The sequence below is a fragment of the Bombus pyrosoma genome, linkage group LG2, assembly GCF_014825855.1.
Source record: "Bombus pyrosoma isolate SC7728 linkage group LG2, ASM1482585v1, whole genome shotgun sequence".
Taxonomy (NCBI): Eukaryota; Metazoa; Arthropoda; class Insecta; order Hymenoptera; family Apidae; genus Bombus; species Bombus pyrosoma.
Genome location: NC_057771.1, coordinates 5,218,065 through 5,241,251, shown reverse-complemented (window position 1 = coordinate 5,241,251; position 23,187 = coordinate 5,218,065). Strand labels below are relative to the sequence as shown.

The window sequence follows — 23,187 nt, the reverse complement described above, 5'->3', positions numbered from 1 at the left end:
TTTCAATTTTTAGTTAAATTCAGTAAAACATGACTATTTACTGCTAAAATTCAGTTTCTATTCGCCGCAAAATATACGTGTACCCTCTTTATTTAACGCTTAACTTGTCTTCATATTCTTTTTTTGTATCTTTTTTTTTTTTTTGTATGTCCGTTACTTCGCACGTCATTAATTTTAATCGTATAGATGAATTCACGATTCAACAGTCACGGAAATTTCTGCTCCATCTGTCGCTCACTGCTTTTGGCTGGCTGGCGTGTCGCCCACTTTCAGCTTCATACGAGAAAAGGCAACAACGTTTAACTTGGCATATAAACTAATTAATCTATGTCCTTAGATGCCTGATTTCAGGAATGCCTTAGCGGAACATTAAATTTGTCATCAACTGCCGTGGAAAAGCGAAATTATCGCCCATTCATAATTTAGTTGATTTATTTTATTTTTCTTGTTATATTTCTTGTATTAACTTTTATGCGCTTGTTCCAATATTTAACGTCTATCGATTGTGCAGCGAAAATGATCGAAATATCGCGCTTGTTTTTGATTACACAGCCGACTTAATTTTAATTATGTCGCTTATTTGTGCCGCTACCATCCCACTTGCGCCTGCTTTTTTCCGATAGATTCGCAGCCGTGGCTTGCGACGGGGACGGTTTTGATTTCATGGTAGACTTAATTTCAATTTTCCTTGTTCCTCGGCTCGTACAATAACATTGCCTCTCAACCGTACCATTTTATTATTCCAAATTCAAACAAATTTTCTAGTAACGTTCGCGTACAACTTTTCTTATAGATGAGACAACCTGGCAATGTCAATTGCGATCTCGAACGATGACTTTATTCAACGTACGTATAATATAGTGTACCAATTTTTCAAGAGAAAGTTGACGAATGGTCAAGATTAGGAACAATTTTAACGCCCCACCTGCTACTTCTTCGTTAATCATTATATGTTCTGCATGGCAATCGCTTCCTTTGTTTTGTCGAACATCGATGATTACGCGCGGCATTATGACGTGCAGCACGATTAACCCTCGCTTTCAGACGTCAAATTCAGTAACGAGAGCGAGTTTGTGCAGAGAATATGAGCGTTTGATTGCAATCGCCAAGTTGGCTCGCTCGATGCAGCAGAATTCTAATTACAAAACTGTAACATTGTCCTTATTTTTCAGTCGCTTACTCTTTCCAATTCTTTCGTTCTCAACGTCGACTTTGGCCGTCATTAACTGACAGTTTGTATAGCATGTACCAGCGCTGAATGTAACGAAACGATAATAAAATAAATTATATCGTTGTGTATTTAATAAAACACATTTGATCAGTGTTTCGTGTACGCTTGATACTCTTGCTTTTCGTATATAATGTACCTATAAGTATCAGGGTACTGTAGTCAATTTAAAATGTATAAATCGATGAAAAATTAATGGCTAAAGGTAAACTAATTACCATGCTATTATCATTATATGAAATAGACAATTCATTGATCTATATAATTGTTTTGATTTAAATGTTTCGATATTTCGGTCTCTCTATTTTAGGAGAGTCTTTTGTATCTACGACACAGGAACCAAACAATTTGAGAATAAAACGCTTTTCAAATAACATAATCGTTCCGTAAACATTCTGCGATTACGTACTGCCCTTTAAAAAGTAATTTTATTGTACCAGGATACATTTCAATCGCTCTTTGATAACGTTGCTGCAATGAATAAGTTAAAGTCATTCCAATTTCAATGTACATAGATATGTATATCAATGGTGCCTTTTAAGAAAACGCAAGGGCAGCTTTCGAAAAGGAAACGTTCGATTGAAATCATCGGGTTTCTGCTTCGTATACGGAATGGAAATGGTGGAAGAGACGTTTAGAGGATTATTGATGCGCAATAACGGGAAGCTAGATATCTGCGCTATCTCATAGTTCGATTCGACCCTTCTTTGAACAATGATTCGATTGAAAGATCATTTGCAACGATAAATCCCGCTTTCCAACGAAATCTTATCGACCTCTGAAATTTGTGGATAGATTTGGACGAAAAATTTACTTTTTATTTACAACCTTTTTTCCTCCTTTACGAAAAAGATCCCTTTTTTTTTTTTTTTTTGTTTAATCATCAGGAAGATATAATCTTAAGCAAATTTTCCATTGGCTGATCGAACGTTTTGGTAGCTCGCGTAATTTCAAAATGATCGCGCGTGCACCACTTATCTCGTACACCGCGATCTATCGTTTTGAAATTTCGCGAGGTCGTAAATCCTCGTCACGCTTGATCGTAACGATGGCTTCGGGTCACGTTTAAGGGTTAACTTATGTAAAACCAATTATGTTAAGCCTGGTTAAGTACCTAATAAATACTTTACCCTCGACTGATATCGATAGGTGGTACATAATTACGACAGTTTTAATTTAATTCAACACACATTCGCTGACCTTACGAGTTTAATGTTGCCAAGCGTCCCAGCATGGTTACGGAAAATTTCTAAAACTCAATAGGGAAAGAAGATGGTAAAATATATTCTCCGGGTAATTTATAGTTTCACCGCTGAACAGAGTTAGTATAGTCCCTAGACAGTACATTTGAATAAAAATGTACATTCATATTATAATTTCCTTTCCCCTTTTCTTAAGGGACACGCTATTCTACTTCTAAATAAAATACTCCTCGTAAGTTATCATTTGCTTTTTTAACAGTTATTTTATAGCTTATTTTTCTGCCTGTCAGTCAGTCTGTCTGTCTGGCTGGCCGATCAACTAAGAAGCTGAATTTTGGAAAAAACACTGATTTCCGATTATGGAATATAATTGAACGCGATATAATTTCAAAAAATTAACAATTTTCTTTTGAATTAATCGTTAGAGAATCGTCTTCCTTGTCTTCGTTAGAAATTTCTTTATCCGAAAAGTTCATCCAATAGAACAGAAAATATGATTGGTCGAATGGAAGATGCATCGCAAGTTTAATGCAGAGTGAGGTTTCCCCGTATATTATTACTACATTCGATCAACAATGAAATCTGATCGAGGAAATTATTTTCTTTCTTTTTATTTTTCTCACATCTTTTAACTTATATAATTTTTATTACACGGAACCTTCATATCGAATGCAGTGCACGACGCTAGGTGAACCTACAAACATCAGACAGTTATTAAACCGCTGATTAATTCTGCTACTTGATTTAATTTACACGCCCGTTATGTCGTGGCATGTACTATACGAAATGGACGATGTTAAGTAAGTTCCGTCTACCCTGGAAATCCAATAACTCGGATAACCCGAATAACGATTTTCATTGGTCTCGATCTCGTCGTTCCGGCCAAAGTAGTTGCATGCGCGTACAAAGAGAAATAAGCTTCGATGCACGAGAGGAATCTCGATAAGAGAAACGAGGCACGAACGTGTCGTCGCGTAAGAGAACGACATTAAAGATTTCGTTGCCGAGTTGTCGATTACGAACGTTCGCAAAGAGGCAGGCCAACTGATCTAAAATGCGAATGCTAGAGGCACGTTATTCCAGCCACTCGTGCCAGTGAAACGTGAGTGTTACGACAACGTCCTCCGCTCCATACATTTAGTAGCGACGTTGTGCTAACACACGCTCGACGTGTTCGCTACGTGATGATGTTAACCGTGGCCGACTGTGCCCGCCTGCGATCCCGCTATCCGCTCGTTCCCGTTTACTCATTGCGAAAGATGTACAGTACACGGTCGTCAATCCAGGTTTCCCAACGAGGAAAGACAAAGTACGCGCAATTATTTTGGTGCTGTGCGTGTCGATGCAGATTGTGGCCAGCTTTGAAACGCGATCGCGCGAGATAAGCGCGCTTGCAGCGTACATAGTCGGAAACGCGTTGAACATTGCTGTTCAAGCATCGCTCGCGAGACGTTACACGACCCAACACCTGTGACTCGTTGGATACCTTTTCCATCAAGAATACGCCAAGATCGATGAGTATCAGATTATTCGACGAGTTTCGCGTTTAGTTAAAAAAAATACGATGCATCGCTTCGCGATGATAGAATTTCCTTTTGGTATACTAAAAGAATGTCAAAGGTAACGACAAAGAGCGGATGATAAGACGATCGTTGCAACGACGTGTTTTTATAATTTCATAAAAGTTCATGATTTGCATCGTAAGCCTCTGCAAATACAAATGAATCAATTCACTAGTTTGTAACGTTTGGACAGCAAACTGGACGAGTCGATTCGTCACCGCTTAATGCTGTGTTAAGATATGTTTCCAACGTTGAAATCAACTGCATCAAAACGAGGAGATATTCGAGGATTTTCATCGTCAAACTTTATCAGACAAGTCGTTGTAAAAGCAGAAGTTGGAGAAGATTCGAGAGGAGGCACTTGTAACTTTCAGTGGTATAGGATACTTAAATTCAAACGTTCGAGTATGTCTCGCGAGCGTCACGTCGCCTGCAATTCCAAGTCGATGGGTGAGTCGAATAGATAGCTGAAGATGAACTTCCAAAGCAGATGTCTGGAAGAATTCCATTAAAGACGGAAAAGGTAGCGGAGCGTAGTACGAGAAACATTGCAACATTGCGAGCGAGCTCGCGCCGCGTTTGCTGAGAAAACAGCTTGAACGTTCGAAAGTTGCACGAAATTTTGCTCGCAGCTCGTGAAGACGAGTGTTTCCTCAGCGAGCGTTGTTCCAATTCGTGGCCCGAAAAGCGTTGCGCTTGAAGAGATTTGTCGCTGAAATTGTTCGATGTCTGTGCGTCTTCGCATCTTTATATCTGATATATAAATATTTGAAATTCAAGAAAATTAAGATATCGTATGTCGTTAGGAAAAGGAAACGATATATTTCTCACTTTCGCTTTTTCTTCACTTCATTCGATTATCACGTTTGCACAAACCAAACTTCTTCCAAAGATTCTTCCTTCCGAAGATTTGTTTCGTTACGAATTTCGATCGACGTTTCGTGTTTTGCCGTAGATCTCGATTTATCCGAGTTGTTTGGATTCCAACGAAGCATACCAACCGGAATTCCACTGTATTTTATCGCGATCTTTTCTAATTTCTTCTTCCATTAGACATTTGCAGACGTTAGCAAACTTGCTCGTCAGAAACGTACAAGAATTCCTTCGTCCACAGATATATATCTACTATACTCGCAATGCGTCTCAACGATCGACAGCTTCATTTATCAAACGCCTAGACGGGTGAAAGAGAAAATAAAAAAGATACACGGCTGGAACGACGACGAGCTCGTCGTTGAATTTTTTGGAAAACTCGGAAGCTTGTATTCAACCGGAATCCGTTTCGTCGTTCGGCCGCCGGTTTGTCGTGCACAACCGAGTTCCTACAGCTTTAGTCCGAATGCTTTCTGCACAAATGTTTCCACTGGAGGGCATTCAACATTTTGTATCCGGGCTGCGTAGACTTCGGTTTGAATTATTTTTCGGCCTTTCGCGCGCACAAGTGCACGTTCAAAACGTGCTTTCACTTTTGGCCATGTAAAACGCAAAAACAGGCATCCTTTTTGACGGAGCCAACGGTTTTCTCTTTCCTCGCATTTTTCAAAGAGCTGTTGCTTTTATTATTACGATATTTCCGTCAGATTCTTGTTTATTCGGCGAATTCTATGCAACCGGTAGAACAAATGTTTTTTACAACGATAGCTGTTCTTAAGGTGTATCGAATGTATTTTAAATATTTCTTTCATTCAGATACGCATCTTCGAGTGAAATTATCCAATTATTTGTCGATTGAACTACGCATTTCATCGAAATTGCGTTTATAATGCTCGTGACGCTCGTTTTACCATAATTGTAGCTTATCAGAAACTATTCTAACAATTTGTTCCCTAAACAAGCACGTTGTTACTTTCGCTGATTTCCAGTTTACAACGTTAGACTCTCGGTAGATTTAGACTAGTATAAATTCCAACGCGAGAGGGATCTGGATTAAGTTCGTATCAATTCGTTCGTTTAACTGTGCAGTTCTCGCTCTTTTCTCGCTGAAAGGACAGAAATAACCTGTGCTCTATTCAGCGGCTCTTTTCCAAGGATGAATTACTACGGACGGTTTCAACAGGTCCTGAACTGTTCCGCAACTGGTTGCCTTCCGGAACGAAAGGGACGCGCCATGCCTGTACAGCTATGCGCTGATTATTTTATAACAGATTGCAAAATTAGGCGAATCGTGTCAGCCACGAGGGTTGCTTCGAAATTCTATTCGGCTTAATACGTTCGAAACTTTTGATTGGCCGCCTCAAAGCGGTCCGCGCCGCGCGACGATAATACTCTTCGGTGGAACTTCGTCATTAGCCGAGAATTTCACGATGTAATTTTAATGCACGGATGGTCCGTACCAAGGAATCGAGGGCTTTGTTAAGCTTGTTGTTCTCAAAGGTGAGTAACTTTGGTACAATTAGGAGATGTTGGCGCAGCACATACACACAGACTGTACACTGCAAGGACATGAGAATTTTGCATTGGCATTCACATCGCCATTCTGCGTGTCTTTTGCGAATTAAAAAAAAGATTGCATTAAGCATAATGCAGTTTATTCGTTAAAATTATTAAACTTGGAAATATTTATGTCGCGTATCGTGTTATTCGAGTCTCGCGATATTTAAAGCGTCAGGGTGTAACGTAATTTTCGTTTTAAATACTATCTCATTCGGTGGACTGGGATTTTTTTTCCTAAAAATCTGCATCCTCCTGAATCTTTCCATTTCTCCGATATCTACTTTTTTTTGCTGGGGAAGCGGATACGGATGGAATTAAAAAATCGATGTTTCCGAGTAGATAGAGACGGTGGCAAGGAATCTGCAAGAAGAATTTGGAGCTAATTAATCGGACAAAAAATAATCGTCTTTCTCTAGTGCTCGATCGACGGTCGATATTTCCTCGAGAAGAGATTCGATGGCTTCTCGAAGATTTTACCGTCGATTACCGAGAACGAGGAGCCAAACAAAAAACAGATCAAAAAGAGTCGAGATACAATCGAATTCCAGGGCAGTTGGAGGGATGGAAAAAGGTGACGAAGCGAAGGAGGATAAAGGAGGATGTGACGAATTGACGGTGGAATGGCAGGAAGGAAATCTTTTTACCTCCGCCGGAAATCAATTCTTCAGAAACAATAAAATAGCTCTATAAACCGGGAAACGGAGTGATATCGACACGATATGATTTAGGGGCCAGATAAAAATAACAGATGGGCCGGAGAATGGGTAATAGTTGGTTTGCACTCGTAATTTGACATTAGTCCTTTTCAACTCCGTTACAAGATATTCGAATGCGTTTGTAGGCGCGTGAACGTGCGACGGAAATTACTAAATTAAATTTGATGCGATCGTTTACGTCGCTGGAAACTCGGTTTCCTATCTCAGAAGTAGCGTAATAAATATTACGTCGTCTATTTCTCGAGGGAATCTGTTATCAAGAGCATTAAACGCAAATATTAATTGGAAGCTTAGCAGCAGCTTCGTGTTCTTTTGCACCTCGGTCTTCCCGTCAAATAAACACGGAACAATTGTCTTTAGAAAAAAATGTATGGAAGAGTATGACACGAAATTTATAGACCGTGCAACCCCGAGAGAGCAGCGCCGTGAGTTATGAATAAATTCCCGTGTAGTTGTCGCGTATCGCGCAAGAAAGCCAAAACGTCACCGGCACGCGGCTACCCGGTTCCCGAGCCTTTCGTTTCCATTTCTTTATTCCAGGCAGCAACGTCAAAAAACGTTCCCCGTGCTTTTCATCTCGATCCAGCCGGAGTTGCAGAAAGACGCCAAGGGTGCATCATTCTACTCTCTCTCGATCTTCTCGAATCCTCTTTGCCGTGTACAGCCTGCTGCCATTCCCTTTTATCTTACTTTCCATCCCCTCGTGGCCGCCAACCACCTCCTTTCCCGTACGACGTTCCTTTCGTACCCGAGGGAAACACGAAGCTGCCACGCGGGAAAGGAAACACGAAAAGGATGACTCGAACCGGCTGAATCGACTGTGATGCATGCACCTTCTTGTTTCCTCGATCACCGCTGCTTCGCTAGTAGCATGTGGGATCAATTTTGTCGATCTTATTTGATAGATCATCGCCAATGGTCGTTGAAGATCGATCGAGTTCTCTACGCGGAGAGTCTTGAAAATTTCTTGGTCGTGTCGCAGTGGAACAGAAGCGTACTTACGCTTCCAATCGATCCGTTGATTTCCGACCTCTTTTTCGTGGTTCGATGTGTCATCGAAAAGAAAACGATCGCCTGCCACTATTTTTTAATAGTTTATTAAATTATAAAATAAATATTTTGACAGATAAAGTCAAGAAGAAACGCGAGCATTTTAGAGCGCATAGTACGCTTTGATAAGTTAATGATAATTAAATAATCGATTATTAAACGTAGTTGTATTAGGTCGTTAAGAATGAAATGGCCGGGTTTTAGCTAATTTATATATTAATTAAATACGATTCGAACGATTCGATCGATTCAGATAATAATAAAGTTACAATCGTTGCAATCACAAACTTTAGTCGATCGTTATCGATAATTTCTTAATTTATCGTTGATTTTCATTATCCTGAGCTTTCAATCTAACTTGCAATTTTCCCTTTATACTTGACAAGTATCGATCAAAGTTAGTCTCGAACAGCTATTAAATATTCCATCGCTCCTTTTACTTTACGTTGTTTCTCTTCTTTATCGGATAAGCGCAATTTTAATAAGCAAAGGCAATAATTGCCATCTTGCGTCCTATACGAAGTTCAGCCAGTGTATTTCCCGCCGAACTCGACGATAAAGCAGAAGGAACCGACCACGTCTTTCATTTTCCTGCATTGACGATTGAGCAATACAATAGTATTGTAGTGGTACACAATGGACGTACCTTAAGCAGAAATTGCAAAAAATTCTCTGACAAGCGCTCGATAGGGAAAGAGCTAATACTGACGGCCGCAGCTGCGTTTCCGCCTCGTCGGTAGGCTGCCTGACGAATGCAGTGTAAATGAATAATCGATTCCATCAATCGACAACATTTTTTCCCTATCTGTTACAACGGCAACTTGCAAGTCTGGTGCACCGACTTGTGGTTCTATTAAAATGGAAATGATATTCAACGCGCGTTGCTTCGGCTCTCGCTCGCGCGTATTCATATTTTAACAAAATTGAAATTTCAATTTGCCGGGGCAATCGAATCCTGCTGACAGAAGTCATATAAAATTACGCGTGATTGATCACCATACGTATTACAATACGCATGGAAAATAAATTTCTTTGATTATTCCTGAACACAGGCAAAAATAATAATTTGTTACGAACGAATATCTGTATGCTTGAGAATGAAAAATCTCGATGAAAATAATAAAATATAATGCGGAACTCGAGGCGTCGAGAAATTTCTCTATATTAACAGTAAGATATAAAGAAAGAGTATCGAAATATACTTTAGCATACTTTCTAATGAAACAATTCGCACGAATAAAAAATATAAAGATTGAAAATTAAAAAGCGTCGATCTGTAAATGTTGTAAACGACTTCCGAACCAGCTATCGGAAAACCCTGTTTTTTATTCTAAAACTCCGTAGTTTGTTACGAAGTTTCTGAAGATGCTCTTTATTGCGCGAGTAATTAGCCCAAGGTATTTAAACGCCGTTCTTTTCGCACCACGTACCATTACCGCCGATAGAACGCGTTCTTCAACGGGAACGTTATACCACTTCGATGGAAATGAGAATAGCAACCGTGACAGGCGAGTATTAGTTCGGGTATATTGATTTCCTGTAAACCTGTAAGCGAGCCGGTGCACCACGGTGTTTCGAGAAAGGAAAAGGACGATATTACCGCGACTGCATTTTAAATTTCCCATTTTTTACCGCGAAACCCCATTACCGGTACTCTTGTCGGTGCGTCTCTTGTGTCAAATTGTTCCTCGGCACGAGCCATTACAAATTGTCTCTCTGGTAATAACTTAAAAACAACTATTCGATACTTATATATCTGTTAAGTTTATGGTTCTTAAAAATTACGAAATTAGAACGAAGATACTGTACGTGATTTTAGATCGAAATTCCTTCTGTAATATGTTGTAGAAGAAAGTTCTGTAGCTCATTGGCGCTCTTGTCTATTCGGTATATGTATGCAAGAAACTGCGAACGCCAGGGAGTTAATACTATAGCGAGTAGCTACTTATTAAGCTGAAAACTACGTAAAGGCTTTAGAAACTAGCGCTTTCCCATACGGTCTGTACATACACGTTAACGTATAGTTAATTAATCACTTACCAATTTCAGCCACGCGTTCGTCGTCAATATTTGATTCTTCTCATCCTGAGAAAAGAAAACAAAAGAGAAACATCAAGTTAGTATAATTTTAGCGTTCGAATGGTTTTACAGAAGTAGGAAATAAAATTAATTCCATAAATTTGAGATATACGGACCATTTCTTCTTCAATTTTCTCGAAACGAAAGAGTAAATATATCGCATGTATACGATAGAATTACTTGGTTGCGAGAAAAAAGTCCATAAGATACGTGTAAAGACGAGCATGAGAGAGAATGATGAGAGTGAGACGCGCAAGTTGTAAAATTCACACCAAAAACTAGGATCAATAACCACGAATTGCTGCCGCGATCGTTCGTTTCCCGAGTGCTCTGTAGGGAACCGCACTCTACCACAGACTCATCATCAGAAGTTCAAAGTGATTTATAAAACGAGTGCACTTCAACGATACTGTCAACCAGGCAAACCACTTGGTAAACGATCGTGTCGAACGAATTGACCGGTCGTTGACCAAAACTACTTATCGCGGCACTTTCGTTTCCACGATTTCATGTCTCTATCCGATACATATCGAGCCTTTCCTTGAATTACTTAATGGCGCGACTAATTACTGAATAAATATATTACATAACGGAAAATGAACGATTACAAATAAAATAAAGTAATGAAACGAAATGATAAGAAAAGGGAAACAACTAATTAAGTTTATAATTTTCGTATAAAAATTGTACGCTTTATAGAAAAGTTTTACGTTTCAAAACTATCACCACGAACGAAATAAATCTCAAAAGCGTATCTCGATTCGAGGGGAAAAAAAAGTTAGATTTGCGTGTCAATGTATTTGTGCATCCCGAAGCTGCATAGAATAGAAGGAAAGCTCGCGACCAGCGCAACAAGTATCAAACGGTTTAAGTTTAACTATTCGTGATAAAAATAGCCTGTTAATCTCATAAAACTTGGCTAGGACGCGGTAACAGCAAGAAAGTGATGAAGAATGTAATTAACAGATAGCCCGAGTGCTAAGCGAACGTATTATTTCATTTTCAAACACGAACCGAGCATGGCCCGTTATCTCAGAAATTAATTTCATTTTATACATGTTCAAATGTTCATTTTAAAAGTTTCATTGGTCACAAAATTTTATAGTATATTTTAATAGAGTACGTTTATATCTTGGAAAGAGGTAAAACGATACATACATTTGCGTTAAATACGAGTCTCAAAATGATCGGATTTTTCTGAGGCACAAATCCTTGCGGAGATCTCGCGACAGCTTAACGTTGAATGTTTAGACATCTCCCCGAATTCGTTGGCATATTTGTTAATCGCAACCTTGACCCGCGCGCGTCCCAAACATATTAAAAAGTGAAATCGAATTGACGCTCGATTTTCATTTCAACGTGGAATCGGATCCAAGGTCGATTTTCCGTTCGGCCGAAAGTGAAATTAAAACTGTCGACGATGTACAAAGCTTTCCGATCTGAAGAACACGACAGAGGAAAACTGCGAAATCGAAATTTTCCGCGTGTTCAACATTTTGATGGCCGTTGAATTTAAAGATTTTGCCCAAGTTTCGTAGCCTAAATAGCGCGTGTAATAAATTTCAACGTGCGTAGTAGATCGATAATATATGTACATATATCCATTTTATTAGGAAAATAATTCCGTGCTTGTCGCAGCCATGATTAATCGTTGTTTAATATGTTTCGCAGTGGAAGAGACCAGAGAATTATCGGAAATCAATAAGCGATCAAATTATCGAATCAATCATCGTGAAACAAATCACGCTAGAGATGTCTGCGCTAACCAAACAGGTTATTAGATTATTACAAGTCTTTTCTCGCTATTCCCGTTTTATGGAAGAATCGCTGGTCGAGTTAATTCACGGTATTATTTTTGTCGTCGAACCTGCAAACACGAATTTCGTTTTCACACCTAATGGCGTTTGCAATTACGAGATTCGAAGGAAATTTACTTTACCATCAGGCTGGACTGTTTAACAAAATCGAACCTTTTAAATCCGATGAATATATATATATATACAGGGTGAGTCTCGTTAACAGGATAACTTCGTACAATTCGTATATTATTTGTTGTACGAGAAAATATTTCTAAAAAAAAGATGTATGGTTTTCGGAGAGACATACGATACTGAAACTACACACTCGTTCGCTAATATATTTAAATCTCCGTGAAATAATAATCCGTGAAATAATCCAAATACATCGTTCGTTGGAATTATAACTTAATTTGATAATTTATTCCCGACTTTTCATCGTATGTACGTACGTATCATCGTGTATTTAACATTATCGTTGTGTCATTTGAAAAGTATTTACCAGGGAATTATTTTTGTACTCTTATTGAGATAATCAATACCGGTATGTATTATATTTGAGTAACGCGATAGCTTATAGAGGTAACAGTACACAGATAAATGAATGACAGATAATGTTCGAAAGATACACGAAATTCGTAAAATACGAGGAACGTTTGTACAATTTGTTTACAGAGTACAGTCGTGTCACTATTTGACGGGACCACCGTGTGCACAACGGGAGGCTACGACGCAGGTGTCGAAACTAATCGAAATTGTTGACAACGCCTTCGGTTACGGTCTACGCATAGCCCCCTCGTAATCTGTGCTCGTATTCGCTTCAAAGCGGACACAAATCGAAGGTCGATTCAAACAGGTCAACCCTTCACGTTGAAATTTCCCTCTCGAACGTAGTGAGACATTACGTTTGGGGCACACGAGGCTTTCAGTCGAAAATAGTGATTCGTCCGGCTCGAAACTAGTCGATCTTTAAAAATCATTTAAACGCCGATTAAAACTACAAAAAGCGGCCCTTAAACTACCTCTAACAATATAGCCTGAAAATGTGTGTTTCTCCGTATGTTTTAATTACTTTCTCCGTATATTTTATTTTCTTTTTCTTTTTTCTTTTAATAGTTCCTTTATTATATATAATAGTAGTAGTATTTCGAAGCAAGGAATGCATAAACCGACATCACGCTTTCAACATTAATATCGTGATTCTTTTCGTATTCTTTTTCCATCTAGACGTTTCTCGCAACAAACGATGTATTGTCTTTGCACGATTCGCTTCATTTGAGTGACTTTGAGTATACTTTCTAGGAAATGTCTTTCTGTTGGAGCTAAGGAGATTCAATTAATATTGCCTTGTAACGTTGCTGCAGCCATCCGTTTCGTTTTTGCATCTAACTGTAAACGAAGATCGCGAGACGAATATACATACGTTACAACTCTATACAAGCTTTATCTATCGTAGACGTGTTTGCGATTGTTCGCGTTTATGCATCTCAGACTAGCGATATTGGATTTTTCGCGTACGTATACCCGTACGTAACCATACTACGTATGGTCTAAGCATGAGACATGTCTAGGATGAAACAGAAATTTTCTAAGTTTGATGGAATCTTTTTAAACAAAACGATACAAACCCAAGTTTGCCTTTGCTTAAACCAAATGTTACGTTGACGTAATATTGGCGCTTAATAGTTTTGGAAAAAAGCAAACTATTAGACAAGATAATATAGTACAGCACGCTATCCGAATTCTTCTTTTAAAGATCGTACCGTTGTTAAAATAATTGATGTTCCTAATGGTAACAAGCACTCGACGTGACATTAAAATTAATAAAATGGAAATTGTGCGGCGTCGTTTGTTTTCGTAGAACAGATATCACGGAAACGCAACAGTAAATTCCGAAATAGTAACTTTTGTTGAAAAAGCTTGGCAAATTAACTTCGTGGAAAATTAGATAAAAGCATTCGCCGAAAACAGAGCCGTATAAGCTACTCTGGCATAACGTAACTATTTTTCAAACGAGAAACTAAGTAGGTACACGTTCCGTGCGATGATTAATTTTTGCGCAGCGTACACGATGTAAAAGAGAAGAGAAAAACATTCGCCGCGATACAACTCATCGTATTCGCTTTTATGTGCGCTCAGCAAACGCTTTGAAGAGTTGCATTTCGAACAATTTAACTCCTTTGCAGGCGATAAATCGCGTACTGTTTGGAGAAAGATAAAAAATACCGGCACACGCAAAACGACGATCCCATCGGTGCTATATTCGTACATTTTCGTGGAAAAAAATAGATAAAAGTAAGAAAGTTCTGTTGTTTTACTATGTAAAGGGCCGCATTATCTTAGCGAATGAAAAAATTAGAATTCTAATATCAGCGCGCAATCAATACACAATATACGATCGATTCGATCATGTTACAACTCAAATGGAAGCAGTCAACGTTGTACCACGTATATCTAATTTCAAGTATTCGCTTTTTTTCACGTTGCAACGAAAAATTGCGAATAGAAGAACGATAGGACAAGAAATATGGGAAGATTGTTTCGAAGGGTTAACCAAGGATCGTGGTTTGTGGTCTTTTTGGTATGCAACGTGTATACGTTTGGCTGAATGCATGGGCTGCGAGCCAACCAGTAGTGTGACTCGCGCGTTTGGTCGGACGCCGAGAAAAGAAGAAAAGCGGAGAGCGAAAACCACGGAAGTTCATAGACAAACGTGATAGTTTGCAATACCATTTTCGCGTGAAAAATTACCACCATCGGTTCTTTTGTTTCTAAGAAATACATTTCGCAACTTTTACTTCTCAACAGTTACTTTTCATTCTCAAAAGTCCTTCGATTTCTTTATCCAATTTCGTGTAATACTGTCGCTTAGAAATTTACGCATACATATGTTCGACTATATTATAAGGAAATTACATTGTTATTATTTTAATCGATGGAAAAATATCTTCTAGACATTTGTTTCGTCTTCCTGCTGAAATACAAGAAAAACGTGATATAGATACGGGAGCGAAGGACGAAAGGCAGCATCAAAATTCTTCAACGAAGGAGAAGCGTTGTTTCACGGTCTGTCGTTCAAATGCAGGTTGAAAAATGATTTGCAGAAATGGTCAAACGTGGCGATTTGAAAAGGAAAAACAGATTCAGTGGCTGAAGCTTGTGAGAAAAAATAGCGTTCCCTAGCGACCGAAAAATAATCAACGACCAAAAAAATCGTTCAACTCGCGGAAGCGAAAATATGAAACGCGTTCCGGTTGAATAAATAAAAAATACGGGAACGTGAGCAGTTTGCAATTTTCTTTGCAACGATCGTTCAGAAGGCACAAGGGGTGGAAAGGAAGGAAGGAAGGAAGGAAGGGTAAAAACTCGAAGCAGCTTGAGTAACGCGACTTAAGGAAACCGGGTAGGAAGGGGAAACAGGCTGAGTAATGGGATGTATTTTGCTCCATTTAGAAATATCTCTTGCTTTAATGCACGAAGCTGTTTGGAACGCGTTGTTTTTACGCGCAAAACGTCAGATTGAATAAGCACGCAAGAAAGATGACAGGATACATCAAACAACAGTTACCTTTGTATTAAATGTTTACGCGATAGAAACATCCTATTGATCGAGCGATAATTGCAGCACGGTAAAATTCCATTTATCCGAACATGTCACGGGACGAACAGTTTGTACAATTGAAGTTCGCATAATAGGAATTCACCAATTTTCTCCGTTACCTATTGTTTTTAGATATTACAGTCAACAGCTTTCGATTTTCATTTCGTTGCAATTAGTATGTATATTATAGAATCAGTTACGATTAACGTTACCATAAGGAAGATAATTTATACGGCTTGCGATACAATTATCCGAAAATAATTCGATGTTTCGTTTCTAACGACTTTGAAGTTTCTTTAAATAACAGCCAAATATTAATTACATTTAAATCGTCGCATCTACAAAAGTATGACAGATTGTATAAAACTTCGTTTGCGTAGATCGACGATATTCGATATTCTCATGATAAATTTAATTTATTGAATTTCGCGAGGCGCGATCGAGAATGAGGTCGAAACACATTTCATTAATATATTCCGTATATTAGTCGTCGAACGTCGAACTTTCCGAATTGAAATCGCGGCTCGCGTATGAAGTGGAAAAATTAATCAGAAACTTTAGAAAAGGCGGAATAGGAAAGAGACGAGAGGAAGATAAGGAAAGCGAAGACAACAAAAGCAGAAAATAAGGTCGTGTCGAGGCGAAATTTCACTGATCAGTACCTTTATTCCGACCCACGTACAACTTGCAACGTGAAATGGCGAAGGCCGAGTAATACGATGAGCTTGCTTTACCATTTTATAATTGCGACGCTGATGAAAAAGCATCTCGTCACTTTGCGCTGCTGTGGACGCGCCTTTGAACAAGCTTGCACGAACGGGAGCAGACGAAGAACGCGAAGGGAAACTGAAAATCAACAGGACGCCACGATACATTGCGAAGAGCTGACAGCGCGCCACTGGAGAACGAAAGAGGAAACACGACGCCACGCAATTTCCATTATGCCGATCATAAATACAGAGTTCATGGTCAAACGACACCACCATCGGAACGAAATTTACCGTTTTCATTTTTATCGATCACGATATCTCGCAACAAGAACTAATTTACAGTTCGTCATCGATGTGTACTTTCACTGTCGTTCTTCTTTTACCTAATAGTTATAAAGCAACGTTCTGTTATTTTTTTAATGTGTTGAATATTTGTTTAGAACGTGGCGTCAAAGGCGTCCACGCTGCGTCAGGGTAGATGCGATTCGAAATAATCACGGACGAGAGGCGACTATTCCTAAACAAGAGTTTACTATAAAACTCAAAATTAACTTACCAAAATTTCGTACATGATATACGTATATCAATATGCGAAAGGAAAAGCGATTACCAGCCGCCGTTGACAGCTTTGATAATTCAGAGGGCTAAGCCCTCGAGCAGTGCAACACTGCCGGAGCATCGCTGTTACAATCTTCGAAATTCGAGGTACATACATACAACGATCAAGATGACACAAGAATGATACAGAAACTGAGACGACGGCTTAAACGGTTGGGATGCAAGAACTAGGAGCCAAACAGAGCGCACCGATTATGCTTGCAAAAACAATTATTGCCTAGAATATATCCTCTGAAAGCGTTTTAAGCAATATTATATCGAACTAAATGAAAAAAATTCGTCCTGTTTTTTTTGGAGGGGGCGGGGGGGGGGGAGATGCTATCAAAACGTGCAACACGTATCCTCGTGTGCACCGAATAGAATCGTCATCTTGCAGCGCTATCGCAGCGCAGAACTTTTCCCAGCCTGCTGCACTTTGCAAAACAGAATACATATAAACGTCGGTGTATCAACAGAACACGAATGGAAATTCTGTGTACTAACCTGTTCACGATCACACGCCATCTGTTTTGGTCACGAATTCCGTTTTGGTCCAACTGGATTTCCGGCCAGAACGTACGGTTTGCCTGGTTGAATTCAGTTCTGTCTCGAAATATCCAATTAAAACGCTTCCGGACTATCGATATAGTGGAAGGATAAAAGGGAGCTCTGTTTTTACGAATTCGTTTTCCCAACGAACGGTCACGAACGATGATGTTTGTTGTTCGTTTAATCTCAAGTCATTGAAACATAATTTTAATAGTTTCAGTAATAACAGAGTACGAGTGGTAAAAATTAAAAAGGAAACTAAGAATTAAATTAATAGTAATAATCAAATTTTAACGATTCCCGTATTTATTTAACATTTTGCAAAAACAGGTCCGCCAAAGTTCATATTGACGTAGATACTTCTTGCTCGGCTTACCCATTTTTATTCGCATGGTTCTATTTGGAAGATAAATACAAACTCAGACGAAAGTTCTCAATTTACATTCTTCCCTTCAAAATGTTATCTGTAATTTCTCCGATCACGTATATGTACATACGATCGATTTATTTCACGTCCGATTTAACTTAATATCCTGATTAATAATACGTTCCATTCGCGTTCGAGGTAAACGTTCCCTTCAAATAAGCGAAAAGATCGAATATGTTTTACCACTCGGAGGAACAGGTTATGAAAATAAAAATATTTCCGTGAATATCCGTTACGATTCGCGTAATGAAATCGAGGTCCATTTCAAAGGCAATCGTGCTCTTTGGAGAGAGAGAGAGAGAGAGAGAGAGCGAGAGAGAGAGAGAGAGAGAAGATGATGCTCAAGAAAAATTGATGAATCTACGGTTGAGCCGGCACGAGTACAGAGAAGCCAAAGACCAAGAATTGATGAAGTAACAGCGATTAAAAATTTAATATCCACGATACACCGAAGCCGTAATAACACAACAAATCGATTTCAGTGAACTTTAACCGCAGGTTTCCGCATAAAAGATATTGTTTCCCCTGAGAGACGAAGACATTTTCTTTGGCAACGTGGATTCCAGTTTTTCGTGTTTCCGTGGTTCGCGGTTCAACTTTCAATTCAATTGCGACTCGTCGTTTCCCTTTTCCTCGTTTTTTGACTTTACATCAGAATTTTAACCTTTTTTTGCGGGGCTCTCCCGCATGTGCACAGGAACTCCCATCAATATGAACGGTTGTCTGCCGTGTACAATAATTACGTTTCATGCATTTACATAGCAAGTAAGTCGTATATCGGAATTCCCCAGCGCTGCTAGCGCTTTATTCCACGCGAAATTGTATGGACCGGAAAATATTTGCTTGTCGAGTGTAATTACGCTTCATATGCCCGCGCATAGCATTGAAACATTAGTCGGATTGAGCATTACAAAGAGAGAGAGAGAGGGCGGAGAGAGGGACAGAATAATATACAGAATTGTATGTTACCGTGCACGGTACTTTCCATACAAAATAGTACGATATCTAAAGATAATTTAACTTACAGTTCTAAATACTGTAAATACGTGTAGAATATATATTTCCAACCAGATTTTCGGTTTTGAATGGTAAAACAATTAGCGTTGTTTGGATGTTCGACTCGAGTAAAAGATTCTACATATAAATAGCACGATCAAAGGTATAACGACGCTGAAAGTATGTAACGTAACATAAATGACAGGAAACTGCTAACAAATCGTTCCTAGCAAATGTGTTAGAACTTCAAATATCCTGCAACTATTTCCAACATCCGATACGTAGAATAATAAAACAGTCAGCTAAACAGATGTTACAATGAGAATGCTTTCAAAGCGACGGAAATGTGCAACGATTACTGTCAGTTACGCTTTTACATAGGAAAATTTTCCCTAGTTTGTATCAACGTTTCTGATTATCAACGTTCACGATATTCGTGTAACGGCACGGTGCGATGTTTCGTGCGATGGCAGCCTAAAGGAAAGCTGCATAAAGTAAGTAAATGACCGAGGCAAGGCCAGTCGAGGCAAGATGGAGCACATAATGCGATCTGCTTCGTTCACTGCCTCTTCCTCCGTTCATTCCACCCCTATACCGCTACACTATCCAACCCTCGACTGTTAGCCATGGTCTCGTTTAGATAAGACCGATATTTTGACGTGCAAAAACTTGCGCAGCTAATCTTCGGCCTCCTTATCTTTGCAATTCACGCAAAGATTGCTAGCCGCTCTGTAGACTGCATCTAGCCACGGAAATTACCCCGTACCACCGTAACTTTCGTAATCTTCCATCGACGTAATACCCGGAAGTATTACGTGGTCATTGACACTGAATATTTGATGCGTCATTATCGAGCCTTTCTACCCGTCTTCCTTTTGCTGGTTCTTTGTCCGCGTAATGTGAATGAAACTGTATTCAATCGGGAGAACGAGTCAACGAATACGATGATTTGATATATTTTATGTAAATGAAAGCAGAGGCTGGTGACTGAGAAATTTGTGCAACTTTTATGGAAAGATTTTACAGATTTTGATGGTCTTAAAGGGTTGCGATGTTAATCTCTTAAAAGGTGTGATGATTGTAACGATGAATAAAGGAGGACGGAGAGGAAACTTTCGTCAGACTTTTGTGCCATTCTTTTTCGGAATGTCGACGTTACTTCATTGTGGCCACTTCTTCGCGTCACTGATATTTCCTTTCACGTGGGACAAATCCGCGGAGGGAAAGGGATAAGCGAGCAATGAATGCGCGAAGAAAGAAATCGGATCGGACGGTAACAGATGGTATTCGTATAGGATTCAGGTAACTTCTCGTATATAGCGAAAGAAAGCAGCGGGTTATAATGGAAATCTTTCGTAAGGAAGTTCCATCGATGGAACGGTATATACGTAAACGTATAGCATGCGCGCATATGCGAACTGCTAGCCATTGTGCAGTTTGCCGCCAATGGAAGCGAAAATGCTCCCGTCGTAAATCCGCTCTAATGCGATTTCCTTAAGAAAGGAAGAAAACCTAGCGAAATGTGCTCGGCTGGTAATTCCCTTAATATAAATGCGATTACACGCGGATCAAATTAGAAAGCAGAATATCAAGTCGTTCTGGCTATGATGGCTTTTAATCGGTTCAATTGTTAAAAGAGGTATTTGAACGAAAAGTAACATGGTCGATAGCGCTTAATGCACTTAAGTCTGACGACAAGTGAGAGTTGTCGATCTGTTCCCCTATTTTTTTCTCTTTTTCTTTTTTTACTTTTTTCTTCTTTTTACAGACTTTATTAGTATTGATTTCGGAGATTTGGTAGCAAACATTTTGCGATATTGTCTGATTTAAAAACTGGAAAGCTCGTAATTCGTTCGAAAGAACTCCGGCAGTTTAGTTCTTTATAAATCGTTGACGTGCTACAGCGAATGATTAACGACGTTGGAGCTGTCGCGTCAGGGGAATAACTTACCACGTCTATGATCTGCTGCAGCGTGATGCCAAATCTCACTTCGAGAGGCTCGCTCTCATTGGCAACGGGCCGCTCCAGTGTGTTGTATGATGACAGCAGCTCGTTCAACAGACGTTTCTCGTGACGTCCGCACAGGCTCTCTGCAACAAAAACAACTTGTCTGAATCCGAGTGAAACATTCCACAGTGACTAATACAACTCGTCAGTAGCTGCCATAAATTTGAATATTGTCGCGACTCATCGCGACAGTTGTTATTTCCATAAGAAGTGAAAATTATGATCTTAAACATTTTTGCCATGCCAAACACGCGACTCGAGACAAGATATTTGCGGGACGGTCGACACGAGCGAAAAAGCTTCTCATTTTTATCAGATTTCTCTGCATTTTCCATTACAATTTTTTGAGAAAATTCTCAGTGAATTAATTAAAAACAAAATAATTCACGACGATGTCTAGTTTGCAACCTATATTTTTTTCTAATTAAAAGGATTAAATGCAATTTACTAAACGAGGAGGGAAATATTCCGCGAGGGAAGTTCCGCGGACCAATTACAAATTATTGCATTTTAAATTCCCCAAATTATCGATGAGCAGTTTCATATAGAGCATAATTGTGACATGTTGTATGATATATCCGTACTCTCTTACTATCGGCTATATTAAATCGGTATATCCATTAGAATCTTAAGCGTAAACATCTCGAGACTACATACGTAAATACGTAGATATATTTCCCGGACATAATTTCCCTTTTTTTTTTTAATTAATCATACGCGAGTTCGTTATTAACTTCTGTTGCTGCATAAAATTCCGTTTTCAGCGATAGTTTGCTGGAAAATTCGTTTCAACCTGGCGAGCATCGTGGATCGTGTTGCGAGCACGGATTCGATATATTACAGAGCAACGATTGCGAGTAAGCCACTATAATCCCTTGGCAAACCTGCTAAGCTTAGTACACATTCTGTTCGCGACGAATTGAAACTACGCGAATTTTTAATCACTCGAGTCTGTGTTTAGAATTCATGTTCATAATTACGGTCCCTGTAACCTTTTTGTTTATCCACCTACTATTTAAACTAGACTCATAAAATGTTAGAACGTCCCATAGATTACACGTTAGTCTATCATTTATATAGTATCATGAATGAAGTTATCGCCGCCAAAAAGAGCAAAATTTAATTATTATTACCATTAACATCGAGAATATATGGAGATATCTCCGCCTCGTGTTTTAATGTTTTCTAATGTGTCCATACCATGCTATCAATGAAGTAGTTTACAGTTATGGAAAAGGTCGTATATCTCAGGTTCAGCTTATCCATCTGAACCCAGAGAACGCTATATGCATGACTAGAAACGAAAGGAAAAATAAATTGTGATCTGTGAATGCTCTAATTGCAAAGCCACTGGTTTCCTTATAGTCGACATTTCGTTGTACTGTGGCAATTCGATCAATATCAAGCATTGGTAGTACGAATAATGTCCGCAGGTTAAAAACACACTAGTTGATAACAGAGAGTCAGCTAAAAATGGCTAAATGCTTACCCGCAAGTGGAAAATCACGCAACGGAAAAACAGGACACAGGGATCCCGGAACAAGAAAGAGACGTGCGAGTCGATGTCGAGAAGGTACGAGAATGCTCGAGACACAACTCTTTCGTGTCGCACTTAAATGATAGAATACGTGATTCGTGCAAACGTGTTGTCATCGCGCTATTGACTTGTCGAATGTAAACAGAAATATTTCGACGCGTGTATTTGGATTGAAATATCGAGAAACTAATCAGCCTAACACTAACCATTACAATCACATAACAGATTCTGTCGTACAAATTGAAAGCAACTGAAATTACTCTCCACGATATTGTTGCGCGTTAATTCCATTACTTATAATTCTTTGCAAGAATTGATGACGACTAATTGAAATAAACAATTTTGCAGAAGATGAATTTACAAAGATAGATTCACTAAATTATGAAATAGACAATTACGACATAAATTATAATCGTGTTCGATTGATTTCGTAGAAACTGGTAAATATGTAAATATCTTTAACAAAGTTGGCCAGAAGCGAAATACCGTAACATGTATTCTGGCTAGAAGAAGAAGGAAACGAAAGGCGAGTAATTCTCACACAAAACGCTAACGTCAATGGTTACGATCAAGCGAGCACATCGAGGCACAACAGAGGGGCTCTGAATATGCCAGAGAAGACAAAAAGAAGACGTCGGACAAAGAACAGGGAGGAGGAAATGGTGATGGGGGTGGAGAAAGAAAGGAAGGTAAAAG

General features: G+C 39.1%; 1 protein-coding gene across 5 annotated transcripts in view; it reads right to left on the bottom strand.

Annotated features, from left to right (window-relative positions):
- The window catches only part of LOC122577867 (neuronal acetylcholine receptor subunit alpha-7), a 260,880-nt gene that overhangs the window by 167,457 nt on the left and 70,236 nt on the right, over positions 1-23,187 (bottom strand). For all 5 annotated transcript variants that reach the window (XM_043749579.1, XM_043749581.1, XM_043749577.1 and 2 more), the window contains exons 3-4: positions 20,898-21,037; positions 10,232-10,276 (exon numbers count right to left, since the gene is read on the bottom strand). In XM_043749579.1, coding sequence (XP_043605514.1) covers positions 10,232-10,276; positions 20,898-21,037 — 185 coding nt within the window. The remainder of the gene's footprint in view (positions 1-10,231; positions 10,277-20,897; positions 21,038-23,187) is intronic.